Source organism: Anopheles nili, chromosome 3, assembly GCF_943737925.1.
Source record: "Anopheles nili chromosome 3, idAnoNiliSN_F5_01, whole genome shotgun sequence".
NCBI classification, from domain to species: Eukaryota; Metazoa; Arthropoda; class Insecta; order Diptera; family Culicidae; genus Anopheles; species Anopheles nili.
Window position 1 is genome coordinate 74,030,105 of NC_071292.1, and position 23,658 is coordinate 74,053,762.

Consider the following 23,658-nt stretch of genomic DNA (forward strand, 5'->3'; position numbering starts at 1 on the left):
CATTGCGGTATCACACCGATCCCGCCGTGGAAAACGATTTCAAATTAAGTAGATATTGTTATATGGTAAGGTCCCATCCAAGCGATGAAAGATGAATTCGGTCAAAGACGAATATTTAAGCGAAAAATGCATTTTACGTCTGCTAAGTGTAAGAAGTTGTACTATTGTAAGGAAAGTGAGAAAAAAATAAACAAAACAGTTGAGAGAAAAGAATATTTTCGGAACCGTTTCAATGATATTGGAGATGCGAAAAGGTTTTCTAATTGCTTTATCCCGTCTTGGTTAGGGAGAGAATAAAAAACAAATCAAAATATTCATATTTTGGCGTGAAATTCACGGTTGGAAAGCAATAATCAGCTCATGCCTACCTAGAGTAAGAATTTACACAAAAACTCGTTCTTTAATGTTCTTTACAAAACCTAATCACGATGAATGTATAAGTTGAGCATATCGAGTATCAATAGCTGTATGTAAACGGTACCGATAAGTGTAATATAAATGAAACTGAAGTACGTTCTGCTAGTAAGGCAATCTAAAAAAATTAGAAGAATTGTAAAACACAAGAATAATAAACGAATTAAACTCACAAACGAGAACTCTTTTAATTTGGCTTTTTTCAATGATTCAGCGTTTGTTCTCAACTGTGGTGGAATAACATCCAGTACCAGATCCCGGATATGGTTTTCGATGGCATTTTTATTTTTCGATGGTACTCAATTCGACTCACTGCAACACGCAGAGGTGTTGGCACGCTGATCCTTCCATAGCTCGTAGTAACATTCACCATTCACTTTTTACACTTTGCCCAACATTATCCTATCTAAATACGTTTACTTGATGCCTTAGTGTGACGGAAATCGTCAGTTTTTAAATATTCTTTTCTCTTGGTACGCGATTGACACGGGCGTAGATGGTAGTGAAATGTTTTGTTGTTGTTGTATTCCTTCAACTACGCAACGCTTCAAACATTGAAGGGAAATCGAAAGGACGTAAAATAAAGCCCCCACGTTCCGTTGCGTTGTTCCTATCTAAACTTGTGGCTGGACCGCCTTCACCGGGCAATTGTTCCCAAAGTGTAACAAACAAAACAAAGGGTTGTACATGTTTCTTTTAGTCTTTACGTTTCCAGAATCTTACTTCCAAACGGAACGGATGTACACGAAAATAAAACCGCTCACCACAAAAATACATTTTAGATTCGTCCTGTTTCATTTTGCATTTTATCCAAGGCGCCTTTTGGTTCCTGTGTTAAGTTTTGTTTTCTGCCAATGCCCTCTGAACGGACGTAGATTCAACGATCAACGCCACATAGCTTCCTCCTGCCGATCTAGCGATAGAGGTGGTCTCTGTTCAACGCTCTGTTCGTTTGCCGCTTGCATAAACGTTGTCTTGTGTAGGTGCGGATTAATCAATTATCAATGCATCAAAAACATTCCAATTTCCTTTGCAATTCATGCCTCGCGTCCCTTTGTAATATCGTCCCTTCTCTATCGCTTAACTAATATTACACATTACACCTATCCGAAAAGTCACCATCCCCACACACGCACACACTATTCCCAGTAAAGTTCCCCTGTGTTTTGATTTAATCTTAGCTAAATATAAATCTATTTCTTGTATAGTTTTATCTTTTCATGCGGTTTTACCCTTCAAAGTACACCCAGCAGCCCAATTTCGACTGTGCGGTCGCTCAACCGGTACAGTACTATTTCTCCACTGTCCATCATCGTAAAGGATACCGCAGATTATCGTCTAATGCTAGTTTGGCGATTGCCATCCTCGCTTCTCTGCTATTTGACTAAATACACCTAAGCCTAGTGTGTATTATTGGCTTTAACAGTACTGGCAACGTGTTATATAATATATGATTCTCACTAGCTTACAGCTCTACATGTGTTTTTTTAATTAATTTATTAATGTTCCACTCCTTTTATCCCAAAATTATCCGCATATATTTCGCCACACCACCATTTTTGTCTTCCCGCCTGTAAGAGAGAAGAACCACAAACGTCTCCGATGGCCCTTCCTATGTACAATATATTCTATATTCCAACGCGAATTAAATACTAATATCCTGTTCCATTCGTCCTTTTTTTGACCCAACCACACCAGCGCCGCCACACGTTTGCTTGCCGCCATCGGGCCTCGTTTCCGAGGGCTTGGAATGTTGTTTCGTAACGTAACGTTTCTTACAGTCCTTAAAGAGGACTAATGCCCTTTCCGTAAACATTCGTTTGTGTGAACCCTTCCACGTGGTGTCACGGTGACGATGGAAGGTGGTAACTGGGGCGCGCGTGGCCGGATTGCAACCCAACCGCGATATAAATATGGAACCGAGCTCTCTACCTACTTATCTACAGTGCCCAAGGCGTTCGTCCTAGCAGGCCAACAACGTACCACCTACTCCTCCACCACGATCCGACAACGGCGGAACCACTGCGGATCATTTCTCCTTCAGCAATTGGTTGAGGAAGTCGATCTCACCCTGCTGCTGCTTGATCGCCTTGTTCTGGTTTTTCACGATCCTTCGGCAGGCGAACAGCTCCTTGAGCGTCTGCTCGTACTTCTCCTTGTAGTCGAGGTTCAGCTCGGTTACACCCGCTGTCCCGTTCGCGTTCACGTTGTGAATGCTGTTGTTGTTGATGGTGGTGATGCCGACCGAAGGTACGATGGATGCGCCCAGTGCCGGCGTGACTGTGAGCTGCGATTTGAGGGATGGCGGTATGACAGCTTCTACCTTCGCAACTTTCAACCTTTGGTGGTACGCAAAATCCTCGTCCGCCGAGTTTTGGTAGCTTGAATCACCTTCGGATGATTCTGCGTCAGAAGAAAGAGAACAAAGTGAACGTTAGTGAAATGCATGAAATCGGCCATCAGCTGCAGAGGTGAATCCAACTTTTCAATTCCTCGTTTATGTTGACTGACTCATTTCTGGGAGACATTTTTAATAATTCTCCCTTCAAAAGTGAGCGTCCATCGACCGATGAACTTTGATCACGCGTACCTTCTTTTTGAACAGTTCCGAAGCCAGCGTAACGCACGCAGCCACGCGATTTGGTGAATTTGGGCGCATTCAGGGCTCTTATCAAGCAAATGCAGATTGTACAAAGGGTGACTCAACTAGTCCATTTTTGGCATCCACTTCCAGGATAGTGGAAGCCGTATGGTCAACACCTCCATTCCTTAGAACGACTTCCGGCGTTTGACTAGGGAATGATGTTTTATTTTTCATGGCAATGGCGCTCTTTCACTGATTTCTCAGAATGATACACGCAGATAAGCGAGCCCCCTTGCGATTCCTACAAGCGGTTGCTATCATCAAAGAGACGGTGACGTTCGTTAAACTCGAACGATTAACGCAATATATTGCGGTTTTGCCTTCTGTTGTTGGTTCGAGTTTCTGAGACTCCTCTTTTTTAACCTTAACCAAGAACGACGATAAGGAAAATTGAAACCTATACCCCGATAAGAGCCCCTATGGGGGGGGGGGGCGGGGTGATCGTCACCGCAGAATGGTTCTGAAAGGATTTTCTGCTTCCCACGCCCTAATCTCGGTGGGATAACTACTTCCACCAGGAAACAACCCTCGCCATTCACGCCATTTCGACTCCTCATCACGCCATTAAACCACATGGGTGACGGATCGGTCATTCGATCGACAAATTCCACCCAGCTTACATAACCGATCTCGTGATCGCGCGTCCCTTTTCACTGGCTTTTCTTCACTTCAATGGCAGCCGCACGTAAAACACCGCAATGGAACTGGTTTGCTCGGGGTGCATAGCAACACACACATATCCACCGGTTTCTCCTTCACTCCCAGACCCTGTCACCACCCATCTCCAGAGGGGGGAGTTTCGTGGCGCCACGGCAAGTGCAAATAATAAAAAGACAGCTATGCGCGACATAGAAATAGAAATACATGTTTATGCTGCTGCATTTGCTGTTCCTTCGCGGAGTGGCCTAAGTCGTGCGTTGCTAAAATTAACCAGCGTGTCTCATGGTGTTACGAGCGAAAAAAAAAACAACATACAAAGGAGAACCATTTGCCCTCCATTCAACCCACCCCTCCGGTTTCACGCCAAGGTCAAAGCGGGACGAAGAAAAACCGGTTCTCTTCGCGTGCCACCAATCGACAGACGATGGCGCTGCTTGGCTGCCCGTGGCCGTGGACTTGATCGTGATTAGCCGTGGCCATTAGACGGAGAGCCTCCCTGAACCACCCCCTTCTGTACGACCACATGCGACGTCACGTGCGCCAGTGTTCGCTATGTGAGTGTGTGTGTGCCTGTGTGTGTCCGATCAGCTGCTGCATTTTCCCGAAGCCAGCGCAATTGACGCGAGGAAACGACTCAGCGACACGGCATGAAAAGCAAATCCCGTCCACCCATTCCGGGCGTTGGGGATTTAAAGTGGAAAGACGAAAGCATAAGAAGAAGGCAAGCGAAAATGGCGAAAGCAAACTCGCAACTCCGTACGCGCGAAGAAGTCGAAACGGTGCGTGTATGTAACGGAACGGGATGGGGATGAAATCACGTGGGTTTTGAGGCCATGGTTTAGCATACACGGGGAAGATTGAGGGGTGGGTGGGTTGGGAGGAGTTTCCTCGCCTCCCCATCACCACTCCGGCATCATTCGTCATCATCGCTAGCGTTTGGAGAGGGGTTGCATAGCGAAGTAAACACTAAGCGCAATAAAAACGTGGAAGCAAACATGAATCAAAACAAAAACATCGACAACTCGCTCCCTCACACTCTTTCCTTCTCTTTCGTACTCTCTGTTCGCTCTTGCATCTATCAGTCTATTCGTTTTGCGTTTGCTCGTTTGCTTTCGAGCTGCTGATGGTGAATGATTATGATGATGATGATGATGATGATGACGGTTAAGGCCAAAGGAATGCCGGTAAGAACCGGCAGAAAGACAACCGCACGCAGGACTTTCGTTTTCATTTTGCTCGTGTATGTTGTGCGTGTGTTTATTTGGTGTTTCTTTACGCAAGAAAGAGAATGGGACACCGCAGCGTAATCGTAACCGTAACGTGTTGAATCATTTAAGCTCCCTCTTTTATGTATGTCAAAGGCACACGCTGAGCCTGAGGTGGTTGAATTTCACACGCAAGAACACGAGCACTAAAAAGGAAATCATCCCCGTCACAAACCCCGCGAAAGGGTGTGTTTTGTTGACCCCATCGCTTCTGCTCGTAATAATCTCCGATCGCGTCTCTAAGCTTCACTTTCATTCAACGCCACCGGAGCACCATAAACTCTCGAACAGCAACGTGTGTGTGTGTGTGTGTCGATGATGATGTTGATGCCGACATCGTCAACCCCCTTCTAGATCTGCTTTTGCATTGGGATGCGATAAGCAATGCTTCTTCGTCATGCGCACAAGCTTCTTACCCGTGTCTCTGTGGTTGTATGCATAAGCTTTGTTTTTGGACTATTTGTTTGTGCCGTTTTTCGCGCTTCCCTTTCAACGCCACAACGCAACCCCTAACGCAACACACAACCCCCTAACAGGTGGCGGCGAGAACGAAGGCGAGAGAAACACTTGCTGCGAGCGCATGTTCTCTCTACCGGCGTGAGGACACGCAAAAACAAAAGCTGTTGTGTCTGCGCAAACGCAACGCCGTCACCCACACACCCTTACACCGATGGGTGGGTGGGTGGTGGGTGGTTCGCGTGTTTTCTATTTTCGCGTACCGCCACCAGTCGTTTTTCTCCACCACTTCTCGTCTTTCATCTTCGATCTTTCGTTCGCGCTCTCTCACTCTCGGTTACGCGATGTGTGCGAAATTGAGCCGGTACAACACGTTCTAGAGATGAAGACGCGCGATTGCGCTTTTCCTTTCATTTTTGTTTATCCCCTCCCCACCCGCGCCACGCCAAATGCGAGGCGGCGCCACAGTAGGTCAATAGAATTCAACGAGAAAATAGCAATGACCTGAAGCTGGCTGTAAATGGCCGCACACACGTTGACGAAACACCCAAGCGATTGAAACTACCGAAGAAGCAAGCAGAAAACACATGCCCAACAATGACACTTTTTTCTAAACACTTGCCTGTGCTGAGAGTAGGAAATTTTACAGCAAAAAAGGCGCCGAATTTTAACCGAAATCGAACACGCCAACCACGCAACAAAGGGAGGAATTGAGGAAGAAAAAAAAGTGATTAAATTCCACCGACTAAGAGCACGTGCTGGAGCTAAAACAAAGGGTTGCTCTGGTGCTGATAAGGTGGGCCGCGTCCTCGAGCGCTAATCTTTCCGGTAACGTTAAAGGTGCTCTCTGAAGAGCCTCTCTGGAACACGAAACCGTCTGACGAAAATGAGTAAATCTAACATTTAACTTGCCGGCTCAGAGGGCCCCCAATATTTTCCCTTTTTGGCACTCCCGTCAAAATTGCTTTCGCATTATTAATTCATAGTCAGCTTCCTCCCAGATCGCTTGAACTGCTGCTGCTAAATCCCCGGGAGTACATTTCGCATTCGCGGCAGGTGGAAAAGGATTAAGTGGGAAAAAATGTGACCATAGAAAAAAACGAATCAGCATCGATCGTGGAAAAACGGAACACGAGCGGCGATGTGCGTGTCTCCGCCATCGGGCCATTGTATTTGACCTTCACATACATACGCCTTCCTTCTGGCTGGCTGGCTGACTGGCTGACCGGACGTTGGTTGGGTGCAAAACGTGAGCACACAACCCCTCGAAGTTCACCCGCTTGGGAACTGCTTGGGAGAGAGATAGAGAGAGCTCCACCACCAACACACACACACACACACACACACACACACACACACACACATGGGGCCGGTCTTTGTCGTAGAGGCCTGGCCAAGGGATGGTGGAGCAAAAAGAGGATCCTCCAGGCAGAGAGAAAGGAGAGTCACCCTTGCGTGGGGTGGTGCTGACATATATGGTTGCCACGGCCAACCCTCGTAGCCACCCCACGTGTGTGTGTGTGTGTGTTGGTGAGAAAGAAAGAGAGAGAGTATCGTTGGCACGGGACTCAGAAGGAATAGAGCCCCATCGTGATGGTCGACGGCCTTCGCCTTCGAGAGTTTGTGAGCTTCGTCTGCACATGCGTACCACCTACCCCTTTTATGGCTCCAAACTCCCCCACCGACTAACCCCCATCGTGTGTTGCGAGTACAAAAGAAAAGTGAAACGCGTTACCCACCCACACGCCCAAAGGGGAGCAGGCGGCCATTGTTGTTTATGTAGGTCATGTTTTGATAAAAACAAAGCACACGGTTCGCCTGGAACACAACACGTCCGCCATCTTCGGCGTTCAATCGTCTCCCGGAGATGCGTCTCTCGGTAAGTGGAATTAATTTTCATCCTTCGATTGCGATCTCTCACCGTAAAGCTCTCTTCTGTGATGCGTCTCTGTGTTGAGTAATCCTTTAAGGATAACACACCAGCGACGCATACACACGTGGTGAATGGAGAAGGTCTTGACATCGCTCGAACCACGTGTTGCATGCATAATACATCTGCTGTTGGAGACAATGTGCATGTGTGTGCGGCGTTGTGCCAACTGGGAGGACGATTTAGAAGGAAGGAGAAAAACCTACACCAAATGCAAAGCAAAACAACTTCTCCTACTTTCACGCAACAACTCTTTCCATGGCGCCAATCGTAACGAAAGAAACTACGTTTGTGTACTTCGCAACAGATGGGAGTTGTCTGTATTGAAGGGCGACGAGTGGACGTGAAAATTTGCTCACCAAACTACACTCTACGAGGTAGTTCTTCCTCCTAATTTCTTGTGATTTTTCCCTAACTATAGTGCCTGAGTTATCTTCTTGCTTGGGGTCCAACACATGGACACACAGCAACAAGTTGAGGTGGTGGGAAAATCCTACAAAAGGAAGTAGAGTAAAAACAGGCCATTTACGACTCTCTCGCGAGACGTGCTCGAGGCGGCCAGACGATCCAGATGCTACTAGATTAGAATCTACTCACTCACGCCACCCTTGCGGACTAGGAACCTCCTACAGCTCTGCATGCTCGCATGTCGGCGGGATTTTATGAATGAAAACGCCATGATAGTTGAGTGGGAGAGCACACACATGTCTGCGCGAGTCCACGCATTCCATTGACTCCGTGAGGGATTGGAGTACATGGCCAGATCATGGAGTAGCGTTTGACCTCGTTCGCAGGAAACATATCCTTCGACGTCAGATGCCCATTGTTTCACACGTATGTCGTTATTTATGCCGACCTGTTGACTGAAGGTCACTGAGACTGGTGTTTGTGTCGTCATGGACACTCCTGGCATGCTCGCTAACGACATGTGGAATGTGGAGAGGGATATTTCAAACCCACCTTTTTCAGAAGACTTCAAGATTCCCCACAAAGCTGTACAAACCCATGTGGATGTGGCATCTCGTCGGCTCGATCACGGAACTACGTGTTCTTCTACCGGGACGTAGGGATTCTGACTTCTTCCTATTTTTCCTCATCACCAGGTGGTTGGAACGTGTGTCGCGCCATCGCCCATCGTCACCCTGACATGCTTCTCGGGCGTACTCCGAGGGTGGGATCCATTATCTTGGACGCGGGGTTTTCCCCCATAAAATCACCTCTCCTCTCTCCACTCACGCACCCTTCAAAGTGGGCGCACCAGAGCAAGAAGCGCGAGCGATCGTACAGTAGGGACAGCAAAAAAACATCACCTCGTCTGATCGGCGTAGTTCCCGACGGAGCCACCGTTGAAGGAGAAGGCAGCAAAAAAAAGGGGGCACATCTCACACATCGTCAGCACAAGCTGGGGAGGCGGAAAAAAAAAATAACGAGCCCCAAGTGTGCTGTAGCGATGCCACGTATCTCGAAACAGGGTCTCCCCGATCACCATTGAAGGGGCCTCGAGCTGCTCTACCAGCAGTATATACCAGGCCAGCAGGTTCGTCGTGATCTCCCCACAGGTATTGGTGGAAACCGGGCCACAGCCAGTGCGCACGCTGGTAGCAGTGTGTTACCAGGGGCTTCCTCGGACTCTCTCACACACGCTCTGGAGCCAGGGCTCGCAGGTGAGATGAGATGCTGAAAACGTCCAGCAACACCGAGCCAGAGAACTACGCCACCTCGGTGACCTTGGGGTGACAAGCAACACCGGGTTAGCGAATCGCGGACCCACCAGGGTGCGAAAGGTATTGGAGTAAATGAGCGATCACAGCTAGAGATCACAGGATCACGTCAACGCGTGCCAGTGCAGGTTACGTTTGTGTGTGGATGCGTCGCAATAACGAGACTTCCTGAGCTGTTAAACTCGTCTTCTTAGTGGGGAATCCGGGGGGGTAAAAAAGTCCCATTTTTTGTACTCAACGAAACTTGCAATCTATGTGAGGTGTTGGCGTGTTTGAACACCAGAAGATCATTTCTCATACACCTAAGGACACACATCGGTTGAACTTTTGACCTATTTGAACGTGGTGTCTTATTAGACGTCCTTTTCAGACTTTTGCAGTCTGGCCTCTGGCACGCCATTTTAACATCCAAAAGCATAAACCTCCTATACCTTTTCGGGCGATTCATTATGGGTCATTTAAGAACATGAAAAAAATGATAGACAATCTTCGACTCCTTGCCACTTACCTCCTCCCGTCATATCCATATCGACCACGTTGATGCCATACTCGCTGTGGGAACCGTCCCGCGCCCGTATCTTGCCTCCTCCGCTCTGCTGCTGCTGGTGGTGATGATTATGGTTGTGATTGCTCACATTGTTGTTGTTGTTGTTGTTGTTGTGATGGTTGTTGGAGGATTTTTTCGTCACAAGCGAGATCGGTCCGCAACCGTTGCTGCTTCCATTGCTGCCCGTTGGTGACGTCGCAGGTCCTACAACAGCGGGTGTGATGGACACCTGCCCATTGACGAGGCCACTGGCAGCGAGGGCGGCCGCCTTCCGTTGTTGCTCCTTAATCTGTTGCTGCCGCTGGATGAGATTGGCAAGGGCTCCGGTAGGAGCGGCCAGTGGTGGAACGGCGCGGTTCCGTTTGTTGCTACCACCCGAGGACGAAACGGGCGTTGTTGGTGCTGTCGGTGTTGTTGTCGTTGTTGTCCCTCCACCAGAGGCCGCTTGTCCCGCAACCAGACTCGCTACCGCCGCTGCCATACCGCTCATCGCCGATGATGGGCGTTTATGACGGTTGCTTGGATTCGCGAGCTGATTTGCGGCCATCATGAGCAGCAGATTGGGATGGATGACGGGAATTGCGGCCACGGCTGAGAGTAGCTTCTCATCGATGGGTGAATCGGCGCCATTGCTGCTACCACTACCGGCACCACCACCACCACCACCGACTCCACCACCGCCGGTACTACTCGTGAAGCCATTTGGTTTGGTTTCCTTGCTCGCCGGATTCACTGAAGGTATCGAGCCTTTCTTGAGCCTGCAGGAGACCGTAGCGGAGACAGCGGAGACGAAGGTGTTAATGAGCGTTCGTGCCCGATTCCGGATGGCCGATGACGTCAACCAGGGTTGTGGGGAGCGCATCCGTGTCCGTGTAGGTTCAGGAGAGGTTTTTTTTGCCAAACCCCACACCCGAAGGACGTCGTCGAAGGAGGGTGGTCGTGTCGGGTCGCGAGAGAGAGAGAAAGAAAAGTAGGGAGAAAAAAAACATCTTGTTAGGATTCGAAATATGTGTTCCCCTCCAAACCCTCGGACGTGTCATCCTCATCTTCTCTTCTTGGGACAACTCCCTGACAAATGGCGAAAGTTCCCGGATCCCTGACCAACGTGGCCAGCTTTCGGAGTGAGAAACAAAAAGAAACACAAGAAAAACGGGGCCACTAGGGAGGCTGGGATGCGCCGTACTGATAGATAGAGAACACCGGGGTTCTCGTGTACGCGTGTGTGTGTGTGTGTGTGTGAAACGGAGTGGCGCATCAAACCGCATCGATGAATGCAACCCAACCAAGTTGTTCCTTCGCATGCACCCAAGGTGACCGAAAATACACGCACAGCCCGCGAGGCTTCACGAATACCAACGACAGTGAGTGTGCCAGATCAGGCATCGAGATTTAGAGGGTTTTGGCCAGCTGCCGGCTCAGGTAACGCACTAATGGACGAACCCACAGGTAGAGCGTGAACTGCCTGGCTTGGCCAACCGGGTATCTAACCGGCCGTGGCCAACCTTCGATTCAATCGTTCGAAGCCTGCTCGAGGCCAGCGAGTGTCCGGTGTAGCTGTGTGTGTCCACGGTTGGTCGCGGTTTCAGTTTTTGGGGTGCGTCCGTTCTCGGATGGTTTCGACGAGTAAGTCTCCCCCCCACCGCTCTTTTTGGGGTGGCAGAGGGGTGTGGGGATGGCGAGGAGGAACGTGAGACATTGACGCTAGTCTGGCGTGCCCGAAACCCTCCATCTCGACAGCGAGGATGACCGCGTGGTGGGAAATGACGCTGTCAAAACCGTTTTGCCACGCCGATGGGGGGGAAAGGGAAATGAGCAAAAAAAAAGAGACAAAAAAAAACCACCCCTTTTTGGGACGATTTGAACCGCGAGTGGGGCAACACACAACAGCAAAAAAAAATGGCCACCGACTTCCAGATACACCGTGGGTCAGAAAACAAAAAGCCCACCTACCTGAGGGGAGGATGAGAGCTTGAGACAAAAAAATTAAGCAAAAAAAAAACAAAAATAAATCAGTTCCAGAGGCTTCGCAGACCCCCACCGAAAGGCAACATGGCGAAAAGCGTGGGTGACTGTGCGCCTCCAGGGTGGTGGGGGTGAGGAGACGGGGAATGAGGGGCATTTTGAAGAAGGTTGACTTCCACCAAAAAGGTATTAACGGCAACAAAAAGGGCCAAGGCGTTTCACAACTACCCAACGGGGGAGGGATGAAAAACCTACCACCCCTAGGGTGAGGGATGAAGGGTGCAGGAAGAGGGTCGGTTAAATTAGTCCCTGCCCTTCCTGTCCGGGATCGTCCTCAAACTCCAGGCGTCGCGTCCCCTCCCCCCCCCCCCCCATCGAGAAAGAGTCAAGGAAATCGATTACCATTAAGCTCCTCATTTCCACCACCCTCGTCCAGGGGTGTGTGCCTTCCGAAATTCGCCTCTTCTCGAAGCTCGTTTTACGACAAAAACCCAACCAACCCGGCCTCTGTTTCTCTCTCTCTCTCACACTCTCTGTCTCGTTGATCGCCGTTCGTCGTCGTGGTTGTTGTTGGAATATATATATCTCGCACCGCGGAACGGGCCACCGTGGTAAGTTATTTTCATTGGGGAGCGACGAGCACACTCTTGCTCTCTCTCTTTCACCCTCTCTCTCTCTCTCGCTCTCGCTCTCATTCACACGCGCCACCGGGCATCGGGAAGGTGCCCCACTGGCTGTCGATATTGTTGTTGTTGTTGGCTCGTGGAGGGTTGGCTCCGTTTTTTTTCTCTCATTTGGCCTTTTTTTTCGCACCCCAATCGCGCCACCTGCGGCACCCCACCAGCGTCTCCCATAACCCCCTCCTCCCCTCCTTGTCTTGTGGGGCGTTCCGCCCGGTGGAGATGACGACCGATGGACCACCATCGCCACCCACCGTGTGGTAGGGGAGGGGGGTGGGGGATTCAGGGGACGCGACAGGCGACATCCCGTACGTGCGCGCATCCGTGTGTGTATGCCAGCCGCTCGAGATGACGATGATGAGCCGCCACCGAAGGGTGGTTAAGGAAACGCGAGGAGTCGAGTTTCGCGAAAGCCGGTGGTGGTTGGTTTCGGTGTACCTGAGAGGGTGTTGCTTATGTTTTTTTTTTGGCGGGGAACCCGAACATCCTCGAGGAAGAAGAAGAGGAAGAAAAGGAAGAAGCCAGCACACCAACAAGCAAGAAGATGGCAGCAGCCAGCCAGCAGTCTCCTCCGAATACCCTTCGGAATCGGATAAAGGGATGGAGGGAGGGGGGGGGAGGGAAGGATGCGTAGAGGACGCACGCAGGCGGCATGCGGAGCGAAGGCAGCAAATAAATAAGCACACACACACACACACCGTGGAGGTGCACGTTCAGAAATCGGAAGGTTCCCCCGTTCGAAAAGCCTGACCACGACCGCGGGAGATCGGAAGCGTGCGGGAATGCAGGGAGATCGGGTGAAGAGGGTGGGTTTTACCCTCGGATCGCTCGGTTGGGTGGTTGGTGTTTTTTTATCACACACACCCAGCGCACGCTTCCCTCGCGTTGGTGGCTGCTCGAAAGGAACAAAAAAAAACGCCGAGGAAAAAAAGACACCCAACAGCTACCCCTAAACCGAAAAACCCTTACGCGGGCGTGGGAGAGGAGGGGAGAAGGAAACTACGCTGGGATGAGAGAGGCAAGCGGGCAGCAGGAAGCGGTTTAGAGAATTTCTGCCAACTCGACTAAAATCAACCCCCTGAGAGGCGGTGATGGTGGTGGTGGCCATCGGATTTTGATCAACCCCCCCTGCCTTTGGGGGTGGAAGGAAAAAAACATCCCCCTCGACACGGTCGGCGGGAGACGCAGCAACCCCAGAGAGAGAGAAAGAGAGAGAGACAGCGAGCGAGGAATGGTGCGTGATGATGTGCGCAATACCGTCCTCGGAAAGCGCAACACCGGCACCAACAGGGCAGCCAGCGGACGGTCCAAAGGTCCACCGTCATCACCATCATCACAATTACCATCATCAACATCATCATCATCATCAACATCAGCAGCAGCAACAGCAACAGCAACAGCGGCGTCCGGTCATGAAATCCGGTCCCGGCGCGTTACGGGCGCCTTTCGGAGATCGTTCCATAGCGACGTTCCAAATAGGGCTCCCAAGAGGGTGAGAGAGAGGGAGAGAGAGAGAGTGGACACGCGAAAGACACCCGAGGACGTGGGAAAGGGAAACGAGACGCAACCAACAACGACGACGACGACGACGACGATGACAAAAAAGAAAACGAAACGGTTCACAAAATGCAGCACCGAAAAGGTCTTCCAAAAAAAAAACACAGATCTTCCCATCCACCAGAGCGACCTGAGCGATTGTCAGCATCCCTGCCCAAGGATTTCATGCCCCTTGGATCCCTCCCCCTGGTTCACCCAACTTACCCTTGGCTGAAGAGGTTCGCGTTGTTAAAGTCCGCAGGCTGGAAGTGATCCGAGCAGATGCGGGAGCTCTTGTAAAGATACTCGGGTCCGTTCTCGTCGTACTTCTTGTATAGCTCCGGTCGATTGCAGAAGTCGACCCACTTCTTGCAGCTGCGCACGCACCACACCATGGAAAGAGAGAGAGAGAGAGAGAGAAGAGAGAAATTCATTTAGTGCATCGTTTGGGGGAAAAATCGAGTGGAAAGTTGGCAGTTCGCCTTAACCCCAAACTGGACCCCATTGTTCCCATTGTCCCCAAAAATGAGTGCAACACACACGCCCCCCCAATTGTCTGGTGATCTTTGTGAAAAGAGTTGCCAAAGCGAGAGAGAGAGAGGCAGAACCGATCATCAGATGCTCGAGAAGTAATTAGCAACCGAACGCAAACTCGCCCCCAATCGCCCCATGAGCAAAAGGTGTAAGAGAAGAAGCATCTCGGAGGAGGACGTCCAGAGTCAGGTCAGGTTCGAAACCCTACAGAAGGTAGTTGCAGAGTTACCTGAGACTCCTTCGGGAACATCAACGCCACATGCCAGGGATCGCACTTTTTGAGCATGCCACCGAAAATGCGAGCATGTCGTAATCAGCGCCAATGAAAAAACCCAACATCACACCCCGCGAGGGGTGTGTGCACACACATACACCCTCTCCCCCCACCTCCTCTCCCTTCCCCCCCCCCATACAGACACACACACGCACGTATCACCCGCGCCAGCAGCTTGAGGCCTTCGCGACAATGACGCCAGCAGCTCGCGGCCAAAGAGCTCGGCCTCGCGATCGGGTCGAGGGTGTGCCCAGGGGGTTTAGGGGGTTGGTGGCTGGAAAGGGCCCTTCCCAGCACGCCCCTCAACCCCTCGGTGATTGCTCGAAATGAGGCACAATGACCGCCGGGTGACGCCCGAATGCATGAGCCATGGCACACCACTAGTACAGGTCTACTGGCGACGGCTGTGACGTGTGTGTGTGTGTGTGTGTGTGTGTGTGTGACCTACCCTAGGGTGGTGAGAGAGAGGGTGGAAGTGCGGGCGATAACACGGCGGAGGGGACAAAGCCGCCAGGCCGCGGTCGGTTGGTCGGTTAAAGGCGCGACACAGTTAACTCGCGGCGGCTGCTGCGCGTGACGACGAATCGACGTGCGAAAGCGAGACGGAATGAGAAGGCGAGAGGGAGGGGGGGAGAGGAGGATGGTTGAAGGAGAGGGTGGGAGCTCAACCCCACCCAGGAGTCTCGCAACACGCCACGCACGTCGCGATTTGGACCTGCCGTGGTCGTTTGGATCGCTCTGTCGGTCGTTGGGGTCGACTTTCGTTGCCGTGTGTGAGCTTGCCCTGCCACACTGCTTTGGGGGGCTTCTTCTCTCCCCCACACACACGCAAAGAGGGCGCAGAAACGCGATTACGGGGTGAGAAACGCGCACCGTTGTTGTCGTCGTCGTCGTCGTCGCCGTCATCATCAACACCGACCAGGTCCGGTGGAATGGTTTGCTTTGCCCGCAAAATGGCCCTACCGCTGCGATATACCGGACGTTGGTTGAGCCCATCCCCCCCCCCTTCCACACACACACACACACGTCCCTCGGGGGGTGGCGTGGGTCTAAGGGATGGTGGAAAAGAGCTTGAGCCAGCGGGACCGATAAGAAAATCGCCGGAACGCCCAGCGACGCCAGCTCGCCAAGAGAGCTCTCGCTCGGGCAGCAGCTGATGTGTGTGACGAGAGGGATGGCTGGTTGGCACCACTCTCGCACACACACACACACACACACACATGCCCGTGTTGCAGGCGTTAACTGCGGGAGACCAAATGGCAACTCCATCCAGCGAGCGTCCCCAATTTGGGTTTGAGAAAGAAGAGTCACGATAAAAAAAAAAGATGGCCCCTCTCAGATGGCTGCGAGGATCGGAAAGGATGGAACGAACCACCCCTGGGGGTAAGGGATAGGGTGCAAGTGATGGGTGAAAAGCGAGCCTTTAAAGCCTTCGGAGAATTTAGTTCTCTTGCGATCTTTCGCCACCAATGTGCATCGATCTACCTCTGGTTGTGTCCGACCCAACGCCAAAGGTTCAAGGATCTTCAAATACCACCAAACACCACCCCCTTTTCTCGTGCTCCCCCTGTCGCTGACCGAAAATACGACACGTACAAAAATTCGTATGAGATCTCGCCATAATCTCCCCAACAACGGTTTCTACCCGGGCGGCGATGCATCCATCGATCGAACTTCGCGGATCGCTGGGGCACGGAATTGATGAAGGCCGAAGAAAAAAAAAACTACCCCTCCATTGGGGCCAGCTGCAGCACTCCACCCAGGGGGAGAGAGAGATTGGAGGGGGAGGGCGAGAGTGTGGTGGGGAGGATTTATTCGTCGAAGGTTTTCGCGCGACGTGTGGTTTTTGGCTTCTTCTTCCACACACGTCTTCTTATTTGTTGCTTCCCGTTTCCCCTTAGGGGGTGGGGGGGTTTGCACATGCGCCACCACAGTGTGAGCGAGAAGGAGAGAGAGAGAGAGAGAGAGAGAGAGAGAGAGAGAGCGCGTGTGTCTTCTTCCATCCAGCACTGCGCTTTGGAGTGCGTGTAATTTATTTTTTGGGTTCCTCGTGGCCGTTTTTTTGGCTGGTCTCCTCGACTTCTCCCCTGCATTCGGGATCCCCTCCCCCCCCCCCCCCCACCACTCCCTGTCCCAATTCGTCGTGCTTCAGCAACCTTCTACAACGCCCCACACACATACACACCAAGGTGCAAGGTGCATCGGACCGGGTTGGCGAGCCATCGAAAGGAAGGACCTCAGATCCCAGCACCGAAGGGACTCCGATCGAAAAAGGGTGGCAACATAGGCACCGGGTTTCGAACAGCAGCTGTCATCATTTTTGTGTCCCTTCGTGGGGCAAATATCCCCTACGTGCGCCCTTTGCTGTAACGCTTCGTTTGCTCTCATTATTGGGACGCCCTTCCGGCAGTCATTCCTGGGTGAAAACCCCAGCCACGATCCAGGTTCTGGTCCAGGCCCAATGAGGGCCAACCAACGTCATGCCGGCGGACTTTCGTGCATTCCCTACGACGGCATATTTCAAGCCACGAGCCATAAGAGAAGCCACACAGTGCGTAAAATGCGTGTGTGAGAGAGTGAAAGAGTGAGAGAGAGAGAGAGAACGAGTGAGTCCTCCGGGTGCAGCGAAAAACGAATGGCAACCTGTGTGTAAAGGTTGGTTTTTTTTCCCTCTTTATTCGCCCTTCTTCACAATTTCGTCCGAGAAAGCGAGAAAAACCAACGAGCCAGACGAAGCCAGGGCAGCATATGCGATCAAGGGTCCGTCCGTAGGGGGTTGGCTCCTGGTTTCGCTGGCAGAGCCACACGAAGGGTCATCGCGTCATCGCACACGCCAGCTGGCCTGCCTTCGAAGGAGACCAACCGATACGATGTCCCTATGCGATGGTTTCTTCGTAAACGCAAACGCAAGCTGCAATGCGTGCCCTACCAGGGCTTCCAACGCCCAAGGGCCTTTCAGCGCTGTGTGTGGAGGTATAAGGGTGGCCTGGGACGTACGATGTACACCTGCCCTGGGAGGGAGCCAGTTTGTTGCAGTCAGGAGTCAATAACATCGAGTGCTTTTTGTGGTTCTGCGACACGTAGATGTAGACTCCCCAAATTTTGGTAGGCTGTCCTAACCCAAGCCCTATGGAAAGGTTGTTGACTCCCTTTTATTGATTCTGGCGGTTTCAGGATATCATTCGCGAGAAGAAAAACTTGAGCAAATTTCACGTTCCAGTCATCCTCACTCGGTCTAGGAAACCGAGCTGGAATACCTGTACGTAGCTGACAATCATACAACCTCGGATCCTATCATTCAACCCCCAGTGACGCATTAGAACAAAGGGCGCTTTTTCATACTCTTTGCCAGCGGAAATGCACTGACCTTAGTGTGCCTTTGATGTTCTGTTCCAACGCTCCAAAGCCCAGTACAGTGGCTGTAAGTACACATTACTCACCGACCGTTTAGTGCCCCTTTCATTTTAAGGGTAGAAAGAAGATACCAACCCCTTCGCAGGGTCAAAGAAGAACGCGAGAAAAAGCAATCAAGCCCGGGAGGGAGGCGGCGCATTATTCAGCGATCGGAAACGGGCCATAAAACGAGCGATTGGACCATCCCTCCGCGTGTGTGTGAATGGGACGTTGGGAAAGTCACTACGCAGCAGCTTCTTGGCGTGGGAGAAGAAACCACGAGTGAGAGCGTTGAGTCACAGCATTATTAGAAGGCCCCTCATACCTTTTCGACAGAGGCGTATGAAAATTGGCAGATGCTCAAACTGGCACGTACCGGCCGTAAAAGACCACCGGGTTTTTGGGTTTCCTCCAATACACACGCACGCATACACACATGGAATGAGGGAGTTGCCCTTTTGGAACGTCCAGAGGTGAAAACGCACTCGCGGATCCAGGAATTCACACGAACACCTGGGGGTTGTTTGGGAGTTCAGTAAGGGATGAGGGATGGAAGCCTCAGCCCTTCACGGGTTGGTAACCCAATTAGCGATGGCGGCCATGACGCCAACGTAAATCCGCCGGCTCGCCAGCCAAATGTCGCAGTCCGCGAGATAAAACGACGCAACGCACAAAGATCGCAATAATGCCCTTCCAGGAAGTCCCCAGACGGGGATCGATAAGCGCCGGTGGGTGGCTAGGGTTGCAATCGAATTCGGCCAACTCGTCTCGGAGAGTTGGGACTTTTGGGAACAAACACACATACACACCCATACACGCGTGCGCACTCAAACACGACCCTGATAACGAGCGATATCGAGATCAGGTGAGTTGATGACACAGAAGCCTATACGCCTTTATCCAAAAGTGTCGGTGGTGCAGCTTTTCCGTACTGGAATTTTCACCTTGTGCTCCCAACACACCCTTCCCCTCGCGGAGGCCACCCAACAAAGACAAAGAAGGTGTTGGAACGCATGAAGATGTCAAAGAAACACTCCTCCGGGGTTGAGATGTCAGTTCGTTGCAGTTGCAGTCAGAAGGATGCGTTTCGTGAAGGAAATCCAACCTCTCTCTCTCTCTCACTCCCTCGTGAGGGGTGGAAATAAGGCTCGTTTTTGCACAAAACCCACCCCAAAGCGTTCGCCTCATTACCGTTTTGGTTGAGCGAACGTTAAATTCGGAAATTCACCCACCAACAACGACAACCACGACCGATCAACGGAGGGTGGCATGGGTGATGGGTAATAAAGGCTTTGGCCGGTATTGGACCTGATGTGTCCCGGGGCCACCCGCATCCACCCTTGTCCTTTTCCATCCTTTTCCCTCCCACAACAACCGTATGGCCTTGCCACGGGCACACGGTCAAAAGCACACGAGTCCAACTGCCAGCCAGTCTGAGTGGTGGGAGTGCTGGTGTTCTTTTTTTTCCACCCCCCCCCTCCCTCCCCCCTCCCCTACTCCATCCACCCCTCCTTTGAGATGGGTGGCGAGTTGCGGGCACGCGCGTACTTAACCGATGCACCCACCGAGGTGTGTGTTGTGTGGAAGATGGAGGGCCTAAAACCGTGAGGCTCGCTCCCCCATTCCCCTCCTCCTCTCTTCAACGACCCGTGTCGCGTGATTCGCGCACTTGCCACCCAGTCCCTGTCCCCCCCCCCCTCACTCGCTTGCAGAGGGGCTTCTCATTAAGCGCCCGGGCGAGGGTTGTTCTTCAACACACACACACACACACACACGCACCCTTCCAGTGCGCCAGTAGGGCACCGGGCATTGGGGTGTAGTTTTTCTCTTCTTCCTTCTCTGCACTCAATCCCCCCCATCATAGGAGCGATGGCTCCAAAAACGTGCCACTTGCCGTGTTGTTGGGGTGGTAGGTAGGGTGGGAGGCAGCCACCGCACTGGAACGGTTCAACCCCCCCACACACACACACCCGCGCACGCACACCAGGGTGGCAATAGGGGTAGCACCACCGGCAGCAACAGAAGCGAACAGAGAGGCTGCTGGGGCTGGGAATGTGTGGTTAGCTGGTCGTTTTGTGAGCCCCACCGTGCGTCCACTTGATGCGAGGAGAGGATGGGTGGAGGAGTGAGATCAGAAGGTCCAGAAGGGTGGCAGAGAAGCGCGAACGCTTCGTGATATCAGCTACCGATGGGGTTGGTGGGATTGGAAGCGATTCGTTCGCTTGGACCCCGCGGACTTGCCAGCGCGATTACACGAACGGATCGCGCGTGTCCGTGTGCGAGTGTTGGTGCTTCACACACCACCCAGCTTGTGTCATTTGTCGCAACACACGATCACGCCAAACGAGAGCTGCACTGACCGAAAGCGAAAACCGTTGCGTTGATTGGGAAAACCCAACACGAGAATGTGTGTGTGTGTGTGTGTTGCGGGAGCCCCGGGGAAACTCACCGCCATGTGGGGTGAGATGAATGATGATGCTCACGATGCGGATGATGATGATGGGTGTGTTCGTCGTTGTTGGATTGAGGTGTGCAAAAAAAAAAGCCCCAGTGAGAGACATCATTCCACTTCGAATGCAACAACAGCAGTAGAGTGTGTACGTCCGGCTGCACAAAGCCGGATGAAACCGAAGGGCATGGGGAGGGAATTGAGCACGCAACCACGCGCGATCGTTGATGATGATGATGATGATGATGGAAGCGAGTCACTTGCGCTGGCAGGTCCGGCGGAAGTGGACTGCGGTGAGAGGATGGTGGGAGGAAGCGGGGGAAGGAAGTCGGTGGCAGCGATCATCTCACGAAACCCACCGCCGGATGGTGAACGAACACCAGCACAAATGGAGAGAGAGAGAGAGAGAGAGAGAGAGAGCCCTCTTCGTTCGGTCGGATGATTTTATCCACACGCTGGTGGGTGATCGGGTTGGGTGGGGAAAAGGTTGGATGTTGTTTTTCGTACCCCCGCATCATCCACCACCCGCATCACTCTCACCCCCTACCGATGGGGGTTTTTTTTCCTGCCTCCCAGCTGGCGGTGGAGCGGATTTTGACGCGAGGAAACCCACGCTCATTCCCGGACCACCCTCGCAGTATAGGGGTAGATCCGGGAGGGACTGGAAGGGACGAAAAACCCCCGTTTCAACCCCTTCAGCCAGCACACGAGAGGGCGCTCGGTTGGCAGATTACGCCAGGGAGCAAAAAATCAATTTAAACACCAAAAATGACCCTTTCCCGGTGGGTGGGGAGAGAAGCCGGATGGAAGGGAAAGCGATAAAAGTGCCTCTCTTCGAAAAGGATCCTCCCCTTCTCCCTCCCGTTCTACCCTTTCCCTTTGCAGAAGGTTCGTCTGATCCGCGGGTTTTCGCAAAAAAAAAAACAAGCGCCCTTCGAACCGCGCGGGTTCAATCAAGGGTTTTTGCTGCCCGATTTCTCGTTTCAACTTTTTCCCCCAAGCGATGGAAAAGCCACCCTTTAGCGGAACCAACCCCGCGCGCGTCTACCATATCGCAGCGGGATGGGAAAAATGAAAATGGAACCACGCGGCACAACACACGCACACACACACTGGGAGGAAGCGATGGAGAACGCAATTTCGAAACGGTGGGTGGGGTGGTGGAGTGCCGTACGAAGGGCCACCGACAAACCCACGCACCACCGGACCTCTGGGCGAGCAACGCCACGCAACAACACGCAGCTGGCAGCGTATAAATTGCGGAACGAGCTGGCACAACCGAGGGTGACCCTCAGGAGGGGTGGCTCTGGTTGGGGATGTGGGGAAGGGGGGGGGGGGGGGTGAGGGGTTGGTTTCACCCTCCAAAAGCCGCACACCCCAAAACGAGGGCGACGAGAGACCGCGCTCGGACACGGCTGCTGTTGCCGTCCCAACCCGCACACACACACACGCTCCCATACACACACATACGGTTACACGGCATTCCCATGGCCGAACGTACGCCAAACCTGCGCTCTTTGCGGGCTACCTGCTGGCTGGCGTGTGGCTGACAGGGTGGGTGAGAAGGGGTGAGAAGGTTGCCAGAAGGGGCGGGACGCATTCCAGGCCGCCGAAAAACTCGCCCCGACATCGTGGAAAGGCGACCCGCGTATGGCTTTCCTTTCTGGGTGGATCGGACGAGAGGCTCGACGAGGAGGGTTGGGTTTTTTTCTTAATTTTTAATTTTGTGCGCCGCACGGTCACCTCGCAGCAGAAGAAGAAGAAGAGCATGAAGAGGATGGATGGGGGGCGGGGAGCGGGAGTGAAAAAAGGCCACCCGAACGAAGAGCATCGCCGGTAACAACAACAACAAGAAGAGCAGCAGCAACAGCAACAACGCCACCAGACCCGCGGAGAAAACGGATCGAAAAATGGCCCCGAACGCCGCGACCAGACCCAGCCGGGATTCCTTCGAGGAAGAGGGGAAATGTTGGGGTATGGGAGAAGACGGGTGAAGGAAGGAAGGAGGACTCGCCCAAGAGTTGTTCGCCCAAAAGTCCCGCGTGCCGGCGTCGACGACGACGACGACGACGACGGGCAGATGGTCCTTTTTCCGAGCTTCCTTTCCGTCGTCCGGTTCATTGGTCTCTCTCTCTTTCTCTCTTTCTCTCGGTCTTGCACCCTATCCCCAGCCGTCTCTTTCACCCACGACCCTCCGTTTCCCCTTGGCATATGTCCCGTTTTCGCGTTCGCGCGCTCCCTTCCATCCGTCCGGACGCGACACCACGAGAAGGACCGGGTTTCGGTTTCTCTTCGATGCCCTTTTTTTCTCACATCCCTTTCGCTCACTTCTGGCATCCCTAGCACGCACACTCTCTCGCTCTCGCTCTTCCTCGACTCGCCTAAGGCACAAGGGATCCAGCCTGGATTCGCCGGCCGTTTTCGAACTCCCTTTGGTACGTTGGGTCGCGGAAAAAGGGGGAAAAAGGACTTGCTGGTGCTGCTCCCGGGACGGCCCTTCATTGTGTAAGTGTGTGTGTGTGATTTCCTCTTGTAGCAGTCCTGGGTTTCCTCGGCAATTTCCAACCACCGCCAGGTGGAAAGTCCAACGTAAGACGAAGCGATGCACACACACACACACACACAGAGAAATGCCAAGCTCTTGCTCACATCCGCCCGGACGGGATCTAAAGTTGAAACCCCATCCCCGCGGTCCCTCGGAGACGCACGCGGAGTGGCACATCCGGTTCCTGGTAGAGACCTCCCCCTCCCCGTCCCACCGTTCCCGGAACCCTTGAAACGATGGACAAACGAGAGCAACGGGCAACGGTGCTACTTACAGGTCGGCATCCCGCGGGAACCGGAAGTACGAGCGTGTGTTGGTTTGGTTGAGCAGCTGCCGGTTGCGACAGCCCAGGACGAGGCAGTGGCTTCCGGAGATTTTACCCATGCTGCTCTCGTCCACCGGCACGGACTTTGTTACGCACTCTCTTTACACACTCACAAACACACACACACACACGCACTGATAACGTGCACCGAGCTGATAACAGACGAAACGTCACCTCACGCGAGCTCGCCACGCACTGACAGCTTCGGCTAAACAATGGGTAAACACAAACAATAACAACATTAGCATTACCACCCACACGCACGATCGCACGCACTGCACCTGAGACAGGACACGATTCACGTGCACTCTCTTTCTCTCGCG

At 52.5% G+C, this 23,658-nt stretch overlaps 1 protein-coding gene across 1 annotated transcript; it reads right to left on the reverse strand.

Moving 5' to 3' along the window:
• Positions 1-2,443: 2,443 nt before the first annotated feature.
• LOC128726670 (dual specificity protein kinase splA-like) lies at positions 2,444-23,394 on the reverse strand. Its single transcript, XM_053820491.1, has 4 exons — positions 23,285-23,394; positions 14,041-14,190; positions 9,599-10,395; positions 2,444-2,817 (listed from the first exon to the last, which is right to left on the reverse strand). Exons 1-4 carry the CDS (start codon positions 23,392-23,394, stop codon positions 2,444-2,446), a joined length of 1,431 nt encoding a protein of 476 aa, XP_053676466.1.
• Positions 23,395-23,658: the final 264 nt, after the last annotated feature.

Excerpts from the sequence above, each read along its gene's own strand:
- LOC128726670 (XM_053820491.1), bottom strand. The coding sequence starts at position 23,394 with ATGGGTAAAATCTCCGGAAGCCACTGCCTCGTCCTGGGCTGTCGCAAC. Across the intron at positions 14,191-23,284 it reads TTCCCGCGGGATGCCGACCT|CTGCAAGAAGTGGGTCGACT; the intron begins GTAAGTAGCACC and ends GTGCGTGCGCAG. Across the intron at positions 10,396-14,040 it reads GCGAACCTCTTCAGCCAAGG|GCTCAAGAAAGGCTCGATAC; the intron begins GTAAGTTGGGTG and ends GGTCTCCTGCAG.